At 35.7% G+C, this 15312-nt stretch overlaps 2 protein-coding genes across 6 annotated transcripts in view; one reads left to right on the top strand and one right to left on the bottom strand.

Annotated features, from left to right (window-relative positions):
- The window catches only part of ABCB1 (ATP binding cassette subfamily B member 1), a 242492-nt gene that overhangs the window by 35026 nt on the left and 192154 nt on the right, over positions 1 to 15312 (top strand). The gene's annotated exons all lie outside the window — the stretch shown is intronic.
- Positions 1 to 15312, bottom strand: part of RUNDC3B (RUN domain containing 3B) — a 245960-nt gene that overhangs the window by 194487 nt on the left and 36161 nt on the right. For all 5 annotated transcript variants that reach the window (XM_037836576.1, XM_037836579.1, XM_037836578.1 and 2 more), the window contains exon 2: positions 8566 to 8681. In XM_037836576.1, the coding sequence (XP_037692504.1) occupies positions 8566 to 8681 (116 nt within the window). The remainder of the gene's footprint in view (positions 1 to 8565; positions 8682 to 15312) is intronic.

Below are 15312 nucleotides of genomic sequence, written 5' to 3'. Positions count from 1 at the left end.
TTAATCGAATCGTGGCTATAGTGTTGATAACTGGGTACCGGACCCCACACATGATTTCCAATTAGGAAGAAGGAAATAATTGCTACGCTGCGTTTTAAGTGTGCACAAATCACCATCACAAGATGGTGACTATTTAGTCTTATACATGTTTTGCCCCTCAATTCTTCTATTAATGACCACTTGTATATTTAGTTGATTTTTTGTGTTGCACCATAATGAGTGCCTTCTCATTTCTATCTGGATATATTTTTCAACTCTTTTCCTTGTGGCTACTATGAGGTTAAAATTTAACATTCTAAATATATAACAATCATATTTAGTTTGATATCAACTTGATTTCAATAGCATACAATATACTTTCCCTATATTCTCCTTCCCTCCATCTTTTTTTGAACGTTGTGTGTCAAAAATCACAGTTATCATGACTTGTTATGCATTTGCATTTTAGCAACTGCAGAAAGTAAGAAGTGGTGTTACATAGCAAACAATACAATACAATAATACTGGCATTTATAATTACCCATATGGTTACCTTTACCACAGATCTTTATTTCTTCATGTCTAGTGTCCTTACCATTCGGTCTGAAGAAATCCCTTTAGCATTGCTTGTAAGGTCTAATGGTGAAGAACTCCCTCAGCTTTTGTTTATCTGGGAATGTCTTAATCTCTCCCTCATTTTTGATAGAACATCTCAACGGATATTCTTGGTTGACAGTACAAACCACTGCCTTCTTGCTTTAATGGTTTCTGATGTGAAATCGGCACTCAATCTAACTGGGACTCCCTTGTACATAACATACTGTTTTTCTGTCACAGTTTTCAGAATTCTCTCCTTGTCCTTTGAATCTGACAGTTTGACCAATATATTATGGTGTATTTTTCTTCATGTTTATCCAGTTTGGTGTTCACTGGGTTTCTTGGATGCACATATTCACGTCTTTTGCTAAGTCTGGGAAGTTTTCTCTCATTTCTTCGCATATTCTGTCTTCACCTCCTGGGACTTCCCTAATGTATTTACTGGTATGCCTGATGGGGTCCCAGAGGTCTGCAAGGCTATTTTCATTTTATAATTCTTTTCTGCTCCTCAGCCTGACTCACTTTAAACATTTTGTTTTCGAGTTCACTGATTATTTCTCCTTCCAGGTCCATTCTGCTGTTGAAATCCTCTTGGGAATTTTTTGGTTCAATATTGTGGTCTTCAACTCCAGAAATTCTGTTTGGTTCCTTTTTATAATTTCTATCTCTTTCCTAAGATTGTCATGTTGCTCATTCATTTTTTTTTTCCTGAGGATTTTTCCTTTAGCTCTTTCTCTGTACTTCCCTTCATCTCCTTGAACCTTTCTGAGATAATTTTTAAAAGATCTTTGTTTGGTATGTCCACAGTCTGGTATTCTTCATTAGTGTTTTCTGGATTTTTTTATCCTCTATCTTTTGATAGGGCATCATTTCCTGTTTCTTTGTTTGTCTTGTAATCTTTTGTTGCACACTGTACATTTTAATATTTTAAAATGTTAACTCTGGAATTATTCCCTAAAATATCTGTTTCTTGATTTTATAAACTGGTGACATAACAAAGATTTCCTTGAGCGCCCTCTATTTCCCAGGAGATAGATCCTCTCTCTCTTTCTGGTGTTCAGAGCAGATAATCCTTTGCCCCAAGCTGTCCACTTCAGTAGTTTCTTACACTGTTTTCACTGTCCTCTCAAGCTGCTTTTGCCTGGATGACAAATTCTGGGAGGGGGACACGATGGACAGGAATATCCCAAGTCAGTGTTTCCCCATCAGAACAAGGCCAGGGACCCAATAAGGGGCAAAGACTGGCTCCATACTGCCATGTGGAGGGGATCAAGAAGGGCACCAGGAACTTCTTCCATGGCTCCCCAAAGCTGTGCTTTTGTTGAACTGCCCAGCAAAGGCAGCCTTTGAATTGTCCCCTGCAGCTCTGAGGAAGCACAGCATATTTAAGTCTCCTCAGCTGCCTTAGTCTGGGGCAGGTTGGAACAATGGCTACCCTCTAAGCCAGGAACCCATCGTGTCACTAATCAAAAGCCGATGGCAGTGATGACCGTGCCCACCCTTGATCTTGGGGAAGTGGATTTTTTCATCCCTTTCTGTTACTAGCAAGATAGCTAGGGGCCATACAACACAGAGGCCTGTCATGAGAATGGGAGATGGGCACTGGTAACCACTGCAGGGAGAGACCAATTTCTTCCTAGTCTTGAGCATAATTTACCAGCCTCTTCCTCCTGCTCGTTCTTGGATGCTGTACAGTGTTCTACTAGACTCCAGAGTTTCTAAATAGTTGTTTCAGACAGTTCCTGCCTGTTTAATAATTGTTCTGATGGAGAGACTTAATTCTGGAGTTTCCTACTCCACCATCTTCCCACAATTCCTCCCCTCTAGGACCATTTTTTAAAAAGTCTTGTCTGGTTTGTCCCAGGTTGGGTCTTCCTTGCTGATGATTTCTAATGCCATAATCTTCTCCTTTGTATGAGCCATTGCTTCTTGTTTCCTTGTATGTTTTATAATCTTTTGTTGAAATATGGACATTTTGATATTTTAGCATGTAATATCTGAAATTTAGACACTGAGACATCTGTTACTTGGGCTTTTATTCAGATAGTGTTATTACAGAATCTTCCTTAAATGCTAGAGCTAACAAAGGAGGAAAAAAAAAAAGAAAAAGAAAATAGTTTTCCCAGTCATTGCAAATTTGCCGTGTAAACACTGTCTTTCAGAGCTTAGCCATCCTAATAATGAGTTTAGAGAACAGCCTAAGGCAGAAGCATAGGGTATTCTCCAGAATTTTCTGCACATGTATCTTTTCCTGGGTATGTGCATGTGGCCTGAGGAATTCCTCTTTTTCTATGGATACAAACATCCTCATTCCTCTAGGAAACAGCATTTCTTCATGGTCCCAGGTACTGAACTGTATGTCCTGCAGCTGTCACTCCCTTGCCTCAGGTACCTGTGATTTGACTGTTCTCCTACAGCATTCTATACAAGGGTTGGTGCAATTATGGACTGACGCTCCTTGGGTTAAAGCTGAGAGATACAGGAAGGAAAAATATATGCAGAACACTCACAGCTATAGTGGTAATTCTTCAAATTCTGATTTCTCTCCCCAATCTGCCTATATTATTGTTCACTTTTCAAAGTATACAGGTGGTTGCTTTTTGTATTCTGTCCAGAGTTTTAGCTGCAATCTGTGAGAGAGTTACCCTTGTGGTAAACTACTCCATCTTGGCTAGCATTATAAGTTCAGGTAGCTTTTTCCATAGCAACTTTTGAAGGCAACAAAGTGCTAATGGTAGTGTCCTAAAAGGAACATAAGACAAATGGAATCCCATGCTATCTAATAAAGGTTGTGTAGAAAAATAAGTGAAGCTGATTTTAGGAAACTTGCCAGGGATAAGAAAAGTGAAAAGGTGAGTTCAAAATACAGTAATACACAGAAGAGGACAAACAAAAACCACCTTTGGGAAAAGCTTATTAAGAAATGGCCATAAAGAAGGGAATAGAGAGAGGGAACAAAGGGAAGAATGCAGCTGAACTGGAAAATGAAATGGCTAGTCAAACACAGCTTCAATGGTTAACCAGGAGGAGGAGTCATAGTCAAGCAGAAAAGCACGCTGATTCTACAGAAACAAAAAAGTTAACTAAAACCCAATGCTAGAGGACGGAAGTGGGTGGATTTATCTAAAAGAGAGGCAGAGGGAAAAAGGGCATGTAAACTTAATACATATATATTATATAAAGATTAATACATTATATAATGGTTATGTAGTATTATATTAATAGATCTAATACGGACACAAACATCTCTCTGAGCATATATATAATTTTAAATGAAAAAAATTATATGACAATAGAGACTTTAAAAGGAACTAACATATATTTAAAACTTGGGCTTAGACATGATTCTATACTTGTTTTACCTGAACAATACATACTTTACTATTAAGTTTAATTGTTCATTTGGATGAACAACTTGGGGCAAGGATAACTTTCAAAAGAAAAAAAAAGAAAGGAGAAAATTTTGGAACTTCCTTCAGAGATATCAATAAATTGTCAACCTGCAGAAAACATGGAGTTTTAGGAAAATCCTCCTGCTACCAAATAGGAAAAAAAGGGGGATGGGGGGACTAGACATGCTGGATACAATTTAAAAAAACAAAACAAAAACAAAAACAAAACAAAACAAAACTTTTATCCATAGTATGCAAAGGGAAAAAAAAAATCACAGAAATCCTCAAAAGGCCAAAAATGAAGAAAATAAATAACCCTATAAAAACTGTGAAATTGATCATACCAAGTAACAAAGCCTCAAAATACAGAAAGGAAAAATTGACCTATTTATAAGAATAAGCTGAAAAATCCATCTGACTAGCAAAATAATTTAAAATTTCTCGGTTATTGATAGATCAAGCCTCCAAAAATGTGAATAACATTTGAAAAACATAGCTAACAATTAGAGAATATGCAATCTTCTCAAGATGGAACATTTATTAAATTTAACTATAAGCTAGACAAATAAAAAGTTACACAAATTTCAAAGAATCTGTCATACTGACTAAATTCTCTGACCATAATGCTACTAACTCAGAAGTAAAAATGAAAATATAACTTTTAATGTCTTTTTTTGTTAAACCTTGAAAATAAACTTCTAAATAACGTATAAGTCAAAGAAGAAATCATAATGAAAAGTAGAAGTTACTTAGAAATGAATTATTAATGAAAACATTACCTACCCAAAGTCGTAAATTGTAGCCAATAAGGCTGAAAATTAATCTATCTGCTACAAGCGCAACAGAAACAGAATACAACCAAAGAAAACATAGTAGAGAAAATAATAGTGCCATAAGCATATATAAATAATCAAAAAAGCGATGTTAGTTATTTCAAAGACTAATACAACTGACAAATCTCTGGAAATACTTCTCAAGAGAAAAGGAACAAATTAACAAAATTAAGGATAAAAAAGGGGACCAAACTAGCTGGGATTTTTGTGGAAAATGATACAAGGTCTTCATGAATGGAATTTTTGTTTTGCTCTTTAACAGCATCCTGAGTTAAATATACTGTATCTTTTGGAGAAGAGGGGTGCTGGCAATTGATGAGGGAAGTGAGTAGCTTTTTATAAAAACAAAATCCTAGCTTTTGACAGTGTCATAAAGAAACTAACAGGTGCTTTAAGTTTTAGTCTTTAGAACTCTTTAGGGAGACTTAACTTTTTTAAGCTATTCAGTTGAATTTATTTATTTTAGAAGTATAACATTAAAACGAAAAGTTAGAATTAACTAGATATAGCAGATATCAAACAACTAACAGAATATAGAAGAAATCAACAATTATAAATACAGAAGAGATTCTATTCTGTAATACAGATCATAAGAAATAGAACACAAGGAATTGACAATTTCTTAGAAAAATTTAACTAAGTCAAGAAGAAAGAAAAACCTGAACAGATCTATACTCATTAAAGAAAGTGAAGGTGGGTTAATAGTTGAAACATACGCACACCACTTGATCCAGAGAGTTTTTCTGGCAACTTCCACCTAATAGGACATTCAAAGCTTATACAAAATTCTTCCAAAGAATATAAAAAGATAAAATATCTCCAATAAAGATAAAAAGATAAAATATCTCCAATTCCTTCCCCTCTAGAGTTTTCTAAATTAGATTTGATGGTTGAAGCAAAAATTATAACACTGCCTGATGTGGCTCTAAATGTACATAGAGGAAATATTTAAAACAATTACATTACAAAAGGTACAGAGCAAAAGCCACAAAGGGAAGTAAGGTTTCTAAATTTCACTCAAACTATTAAAATATGGTACCAGTAGACCATGATAAATTATATATACATAATGTAATACCTAGAGCAACCATTAAAAATTCTATACAACAGAAAGACTCAAAAATACCAAAATAAAAATAAAACACTACAAAAATGTTCAAGTAACCCAAAGAAAGGCAGGAAAAAGAAAACAGAAAACCTAGAATAGAAGAGTGATTTTCCATCTATGATCCTTGATGCTACCTGAAGCAGTGCTATTGAGGTGCAGGGTGAGGATTATTTGCTGCTAAGCAGGCAAAATGCCTGACTTCCTTCCCCACCCTGGCTTCAAAAGAGACACTGGACTTCCATACCCAGCTTCTGCCTTTATAATAAAAGCTTCTGGCTTGTAGGGTATGGCAGAGAGAAGGATTATCCTTTGAAAGTTCAAAAATTACTGAACTGAGATACCTTTTAACTCTAATATTCTATGATTAATTCTTAGTTCTCAGCTATATTCTAGAAAAGTAAGTCGATTATGTCCTTGAGGGATTACTGCAAAGAAGATTAAAGTGTGTGGTTTTCAAAGCCTCCTTTTCTCCAATAAGGGGGCTTTTATAATGAATTAAGAAGATAACTCTTTCAGCTTTCCACTTTACCTATTTTAGCACAGCTTGTAATGTGTCAAGATAGGACTTTACCTTTCTCTGGAAAAATTAAAATTTTAAACCAAATGACCTTTTACTTTAAAAATTAGAAATAACTGTAGAAAAGTAAATTTTATAAACCCATGAAGTTATAAATTTTTAATTTGTACCTCTATAAGACAAGTTGGAAAAATTAGTTGTTTTACAATAAAATTTTAAGTGAGCACAGCATACTATCACAATAATTATAAAACTTTTCCACAAGTAAAAGTAATTCCTTATACATTAGAATATTAAAAATTGGGAAATAAGATATGAAAGTCTTTAGACACTTGCTCTTTAAAATACCTCTTCTCCAAAGTTGAAGATAATTTCATCAGTCATATTTATACTAATAACAGTGGCCCCAGTTGTCAATTCACAGGAACTTTTTTTAAAGCAAGTTTTGAATTACTGATCTTACCTAGCTTAAAAAAAATTAACACAGATCTTACTGTATTAGCCTTTTTTACTATGTTAGTCATACCAGCAGGGTTCTTATCTATTTATCAACTAGGGAATCTTATTTTGAGTATACTAATTCATTGGCTTCTCAGAAATAACATTCATACACTGGATTGCTTAGAAGTAATTCCGAAGGTCTGCATTTTATATTTTGCTGAGGCTTGACTTAGAAGATGGCAGAATGGTACACCAGAGGGGTCCACTTACATGGTAAGTGACTCCACCACTTCACTCAACATAGGCATCTCAACATAACATTATTGTTTTCTATGCATAGTTGTTTGTGTATTTTCTGAATCATATATGGTATGCCACATGATGATACGGTGTATCACAAGTAGTGTACTGAATTAAAGGAATTGAAGTCTTCAGAAAAAATGCTTGTAGGTACATCCAGGATCTACTATATTCCTTGCATTTTTCAGTCAGGTATTATTTATGGAATTAAAACATGATCACTACACAATATAATAATCCTGACAATATCTCAAAATACTCCCATATCCTTTGCTTTTATAAGAACTTGTTTTCTTAATAAAATTAGCATATTAATTGCAGAAAATTCAGAAAATACAGAACAGCAAAAATAAGAAAATAAAAATAATTTGTATAACCCTTTATAAATGAAAAATTTTTTTACAAAGAAAGCAGTCAGTTATTTTTATAAACCACATTTTAAACTGCAAAGAGCTGACTGAATTCAGATTTTTCTGAATTCAATGTAATTAAATTCAATCTTTTGCTATGGGTTCAGAGAAGTACTCAACTAATTTTAAACATTTAGTATAGAACTTGGATGCTTTCAGCTTCTTGAAGTATAGAATAGGATTAACTTTCAGCTTAAACCTGAGTCTCAAAAGTTATATTATCAAAGCAGGTAACTGCTTAGAAACTATACCATTAATGTTGTAAAGATAATAAAAACATAAGAGAAAACATCTCATGATCAAGTTTCTTTTAAAAAAGAGCAGATAATGGAATTGATGTGATACAGTTAATATTTGTCACTAAAATTTATACTATAGTAATACTTTTTATTAACTATATTTTAAAGATATATATAACTTTTAAAAGTTATACTTCAGAGAGAATCTTTTCCCATCTTCCACTTTAAATGCCTCATTTTAAGAGACACATATTTCTGGTATAATATGCTAACCAATTTAAGAAAATCAAGTTCAAATACCTACTTACACACTCCTTTTTAACCTACTTCCTGCTAAGAAATTTTCAAAGATTCCAGAGTTTAGGGAAGTAGAGGCTAACCAAACAAACAATGCCTGGAATGCTTATTTATAAATTGACTAAAATACCATCTAGTGACCCTTGTGGGATGGGCTACCATTTAATTTAAGCTTGTATTTAATTGCTTACGGAAAGTGAATTTGCTCCTTGCATGATGCAATTAACACACTCAACATTTTTAATTCATACTGGAAATAGGAGTAATCTGAGAATGGTAATTATTCTCTAGGGACACAGGCCAAAAGATTGGGCATTCTGAAGTCAGCTTTATGTTTCTCAAGATGCCGTGTGGCTCCTTTCTATATCGCACCAGGCTGTGTGCTTTCTAAAATTCCAAGCTTAGGACAAAGACAGCTGTTGGGAGAATAAATAAAACATCAATGCTGTTACCTTTGAGCCGGTGACTTAGAATCTGTTCCAAAATAGCTGCAAAATTGTTAAATTCAGGAGAAGAATCATCAATTGTCTCAAAGCAGGATCGATCAATCAGGGTCTTCACAGAAAACCTGTGACAAAAGAGATTATTGTTGCTTTTAGGCAGGGTTGATTCATTCATCTAAGTAGGCAAAATGGGAGGAAAGGAATATTGGAAAATATCAGAGAAATATTTTATAGAATAAAATGATAATTTATTCAAATTCTCTACATAAATAGAAAATTTAACTAAATTTTTTCACAGAATTATCTGGCTTTTAGCATCTATTCACCAAATCAAGACTTAGGAATAGCTCACCACCTCATAGTCATTAAAAATAAGAATCAAAATATGCCCTAAATTATTGTCTCCAAAATATTCAAAAGCCATAATAGTACTTGTAAGAAATTTGGTCTTCAGACCCAAATGCTTTAAGAATTTGTGAGCAGAAAATAGAATAAAATAGGACATGAGCATTCATGAAGTAGAGATACAAGTTTTAACGAGCTATATATAGGAAAAATTGCAAATCTCTAAAGTGTGCTATATTTTTCCTTCTATCAGAATGTCCTTTGTCTCTATTTTCTATTTCCAAAAACCAATACATTTTGCAAGACTCAGCTCAAATGCCATTTCTTCAAGGAAGAATCATCCTACTGCTCTGAGGAAACTATTTTCTTTCTTGTGCATATTCCTGGAACAAAATATCATGTTTTTGGTATCTCTCTTTCGAGACAATTATTATTTATCTTACTATTATTATTTGTGTTATCCACCTCAATCTTATTAAAATATAAATTGCTCCTGGGCAGAAACGTCTTCTGTGTGTTTGTATCTTCCTCAGTACATAGGACAACATACTTGACAGTGTACCGTGAACAAGATACTCAATAAACACTTGCTGTTTTATTTGCAAGCTCTATTTTGAAAGAATGGCAAAGAAACATTTAAAGGCTAGTATCACAGCGAGACAAACAAAAACTTATGATTTTTAACACATACACAGATTCATGTAAACATCATCAAAATCAGGATACAGAACAGTTTCATCACCCCAAACAATTCCCACATGCTATCCCTTTATAGTTATACCCTATAAAGATAATGAGGGCCTAAATAAAGACAATATCAGTATGTAATGAAGTGAAGAAGACAACCAGAGACTTGTTAAAGAATTCAAATAAAGGGAGATGAATGAGTACAGACTGTTAGGTTTTAAGCTTGATGGTTATGATGATGAACAGAAAATATAGGGGACATGAATAAAGGGGAAAATAGAGTTTTGTTTATGTGAGCTGTATCTATTAACATTTACCATATTAGATATTCTTAAGCTATCAATACTACCCAAAGAATCTACAGATTCAGTGCAATCCCTATAAAAATGCCAGCAGCCTTTTTTGCAGAAACAGAAAAGAGGATCCTCAAATTCATATGGAATCACAAGGGGCTCCGAATACTCAAAACATCTTGAAAAAGAACAAAGTCACAAGTGTCACACGTCCCAATTTTTCAAATCTTACACGTCACAGTAGTCAAAACAGTGTGCTACTGACATGAGGATAGACATATAGACCAATGGAATAAAATTAAGAGTTCAGAAATGAATCCAAACATTCATGGCCAACTGATTTTCAACAAGGATGCCAAGTACATTAAATGGGAAAGAACAGGATCTTCAACAAATTATGTTAGAAACACTGGATAGCCACTTGCAAAGAATGAAGTTAGCCCAAAACCTCATGCCATACACAAAAATTAACTCAAAATGAACCAACGACCTAAATATAAGAGTTAAAGCCAGAAATCTGTTAGAAGAAAACAGGGGAAAACATCCATGACATTGGATTTGGCAATGATTTCTTAGATACAACACAAAAGTGTGAACAACAGGAGAAAAAAATAAAGTAGACTTCATTAACATTAAAAACTTTTGTGTACCATAGGATATCCTTAAGAAAGTGAAAAGACAACCTTTAGAATGGGAGAAAATAGTTGCAAATCATATATCTATCTGATAAGGGTTTAATAGAATATATAAAGACTATACAACTTAACAACAAAGAGAAACACCTCAATTTAAAAATGGCAAGTACTTGAATAGACATTTCTCTAAAAATGATATGCAAATGGCCAATAAGCACATGAAAAGATGTTCAACATCACTCCAGTCATCAGACAAATGCAAATCAAAACCACCATGAGCTACCATTTCACATCCACTAGGAAAGCTATTATTTTTTAAAAATGGAAAATAAATAAGTATTGGTGAGAATGTGGAAAAAAATGGAACTCTTGCACATTACTATTGGGAATAAAAAATGGTACAGCTTCTGTGGAAAACAGCTTCGCAGTTCCTCAAAAAGTTAAACAGAATTACCATATGACCTGGCAGTTCTAACAGGTATATTCCCCCGAAGAATTTAAAACAGGGACTCAAACAGATACTTTACACCAATATTCATAGCAGCATTATTCACAATAGCCACAAAGTAGAAACAACCCAAGTGTCCATGAGCAGACAAATGGAAAAACAAAACGTGGTATATACTTACAACAGATCATTATTCAGCCATATAAAGGAATGAAGTTCTCATGCATGCTACAATATGATGATGCCTGAAATCATTATGTTGATTGAAATAAGGAACACACAGAAGGACAAATGTTGTATGATTCCACTTTATGAAATATCTATGAGCAAATTCATAGAGACAGAAAGTAGATTAGAGGTTATAAGGGGTCAGGGGTTGGGGGTATGGACAGTTTTTGTTTAATGGGTATAAGGTTTCTGTTAGGGGTCATAAAAGCCTTGGTAATGGATGGTGGTGATGGTGGCATAACATTGTGAATATAATTAATACCACTGAATTGTACACTCCAAAATGGTTAAAATGAGAAATTTATTATGTATTATGTCACTACAATAAAAACGTTTACCCTATTAGAAATTAAACTGAGAAATTTGTAGAATACAGGGAGCCCTTGCTTTGCATGGTAGTGCAGGACCATAACTATGACTGTTCAAGCTGAAACCATGAAATATGAACTTAATAATCAATGGGAAAATGTGACACTTATACTGTAACCCTTAAAAATTTTTGAAAAAACACTCTTATTGCCAGTAATAATACATAAGAAAAAGAAAAAATAGTAAAACTATAATTCATTTAGTATACTGTAATTTAAAACATTAGAAACATTAAGACTTAAAGGGTTTACTTTTTTATAAAAAACTTACACTATTAGGGCTTTCCAGGGAAACAGAGCTGAATATATATATGCATGTGTGTGTCTGTACACATATTTGTATGTATGTATGTAAATATTCAGACTTATTTTAGGAATTGGCTCATATTACCAAGGGGATTGACAAAGTCCAAATTCTATAGGACAGGCTACAAGCTGGGAATTCTGATAAAGGTTTCAAAAAACTTGCCAGAAGAAGCTGGCTGACTAGCTATAGTAGAAACAGAAATTCTTCCCAACTGCTAAAATCATCAGTTCTCCTTTAAGGCTTTCAACTGATTGGATGAGACTTCTCTCATTGTTGAAGACAATCTCCTTGATGGTTGTAGATGTCAACAGCCATATATGCAATCAATTTACTGATGATTTAAATCCATTCAATATCCTCACAGGAACAATTAAGCCAGTGCTTTTCTAACAACTGGACACCATAATCTAACCAAGTAGACATATGAACTTAACCATCAGAGTCTACCCCTTGTCAATGTGGCACACAATATATCTCCTTAAACCATACTAATCACTAAATAAAAACAGTAACAGTCATACTTCTGCTTAATATAATTCAATTGTGCTGAATACAACCAGAAACACACTCTTTCCCCAGAAGACGGTGGAAGTCCTTGGGTAATATTCACTCAAACTTCATATCATATAACTTAAACTTTATGGCATAAAGTTACTACAACTTATGTTATAATGCTAAAGGGATAAGATGGAAGAAAATAAAGATATCTGCTTCATGTATATATACAAATACACTCAGAACAAAACAAGGAAACTACACAATCACCATCAGAGTCCTTGTTTCTGCAACTGGTCATGTGGATGGAGATCATATTTATAACTACCTTCTTTCACTACCCATTCCATATTCCCTTTACCCTCAGCAAGCACCAGAGCTGGTCTTGGGTCTTTGCCTGGTGGAGTGACCCAAACCTTCATTCCTGAAGGGTCTGGGCCATTACTACCTGCCTAGATTGGGTGGTTTCAGTTTCCTATTGACTTTAATCACAGGGCATGGTCATACTAAAAGATGACCTCAGGGATTTACTGTATTCCAGGCAAACTCTTATTTATATCCATCATGAAGTAGCAGTTCTATTTCCTCTTGATAATCAGGATCTATCACCCCTGCCAGTACAGCAATTCCCTTCTTTTCCTGTTGATTCAAAGGTAAGAGGAGACCAAAGTGGCCAGGTAGCAGTCTTAACTTCCAGTTCAACAGAATCATTGTTGTGTCTCTTGATGGAAGCATTCTACCTATTGGGACTAAGAGTTGTAGACTAGCAGAGCTTAAGATAGCAGGAAAAGGAAGCAAAAATTCTTCTAGTAGATCACTAGGGGTTATAGTGAGTAATGTACCTCCAATTTCCATCCTTTGATTCCTGGACCCATTATTACTGGCTACAGGGGAAACACACCATAGAGTGGATACTAATTTAGAACATATACAGCATCCTGGAGTTCACTGCCATAGCCCGACAAGGTATTGCCACCCAGTTAGCCACCATAACTGAGTCTTCAAAAGGCCATTCCACCATTCAATCAATCTAGCTGCTTCAGGATGATGGGGTTTATGGTAAGACCATGGCATATGCCATTCCCAGACTTCATCTGCTTTGAAGAGGATTCCTTGATTAGAAGCAATGCTGTGTGGAATACCAAGACAGTGGATAAAGCATCCTTTAAGTCCATCAATGGTAGTATGGGCAGAAGCACTGCATACAAGACAGCAAATACATATCCAGTGTATGTGTCTACTCCAGTAAGAACAAAATGCTGCCCCTTCCATGATGGAAGTGGCCAAATGTAATCAACCTGCCACCACCTAGCAGGCTAATCACCTTGGGGAATGGTGCCATATCAGGAACTGAATGTTGGTCTCAGGTCTGGCAGACTGGGCTCTCAACCATGGAAGTAGGCAGGTCAGCCTTGGTGAGTGGAAGTTCATGTAAAAACTCTATCCCTACCACCACAGTCACTTTGGTAACGAGCCCACTGATCAATGACAGCAGTGGCTGTAGCAAGAACATGACTAATATCCAAAGAATGGGTTATCCTAACCATCACTTGATTATTAAAATCCTCCTCTGCTAAAGCCATCCTCTACTAAGCATTCGCATGGGACACAAATATCTTGTTCTTTGCCCACTCAGAAAGGTCTATCCACATACCTCTCCCCAGACTTCTTTGCCACCAATTTTCCAATCATGTTCCTTTCAAGTCCTGACCATCCAGCTAAATGTTTGCCATAGCCCATGAATCAGTATACAAATGCAACTCCAGCTATTTCTCCTTCTAAGCAAAAAGAACCACAAGGTGCACTGCTTAGTTTTACCCACTGGAAGGATTTCCCTTCACCACTGTCCTTCAGGGATGTCACAGAAAGGGCTGCAGTGCTGCAACTACCCACTTTTGGGTGATATCATGCAGAACTGTCTGTAAACTAAGCCCAAGTTTTCTTGGCAGTAAACCAACAGTAAGGAACTTTACAAGAGGCCACAGCTGTAAGCTGGGAAAGAGAAGATGATGCGGCAGAAGTAGAGGCCATGGGCATTTGGGCCACTTCCTCTGGTAATGTAATTCTGTCTTTGGGGCCTGCTCAAGCCTAATCTCCTATAAACCACTTCCCTTTGTGGTGCACACTCAACTTTATGGTTTGGTGGGTCAGACACCTAGTTCAGTCCCATGGTAACTTGGTGGCCCATGGTTAAGTGTTCAATCTCTACTAAGCCCAGTAGCAAGCCAAAAGCTGTTTCTCAAAAGGAAAGTAGTTATCTGAAAAGGATGACAAGGCTTAGCTCCAAAATCTGAAGGGTCTTAGCTGTGATTCTCCTATAGGGGCCTGCCAAAAGCTCCAAACATCTCTATTTGCCACTGAAACTTCCATCACCACTGGATCTACTGGATCAAATGGCTCAAGTGGCAGAGCAACTACCATGGCAGTCTGACCTGTCGAAGAGCCTCCTCTTGTTTCAGCCCCTACTCAAAACTAGTAGCTATTGGGGTCACTCAGAAAATGGGACAGAATAGCAAATGAGGAATATATTATTGACAAAATCCAAAGAGGCTAATTAGTCACTGTGCTTCCTTTGAGGTTCTTGGAGCGGGCAGATTCAACAGCTTACCCTTCACCTAGGAAGGGATATCTCAACATGCCCCATACCACTGGACACCTAGAAATTTCACTGAGTTGGGGAGCCCCTGACATTTTGTTGGATTTTTCTCCCCACCCTGTGCCATGCAAATGCCTTACCAATAAGTCTAGAGTAGTTGCTACTTCTTGCTCACTAGGTTCAATCAACATGTTCTCATCAATATTGGGGAAGGGAGACGTGATCAAAGCCCCATGCAAACCAGCTTATGACATAAGGCTGGAGAGCTGACACACCCCTGAGGAGGACATTGAAGGTGTATTGCTGGCCTTGCCAGCTAAAAGCAAACTGTTTCTCATCGTCTTTACTAACAAG

Source organism: Choloepus didactylus, chromosome 5 (genome assembly GCF_015220235.1).
Source record: "Choloepus didactylus isolate mChoDid1 chromosome 5, mChoDid1.pri, whole genome shotgun sequence".
Taxonomy (NCBI): domain Eukaryota; kingdom Metazoa; phylum Chordata; class Mammalia; order Pilosa; family Megalonychidae; genus Choloepus; species Choloepus didactylus.
This window is presented reverse-complemented; position numbering and strand designations above follow the sequence as displayed.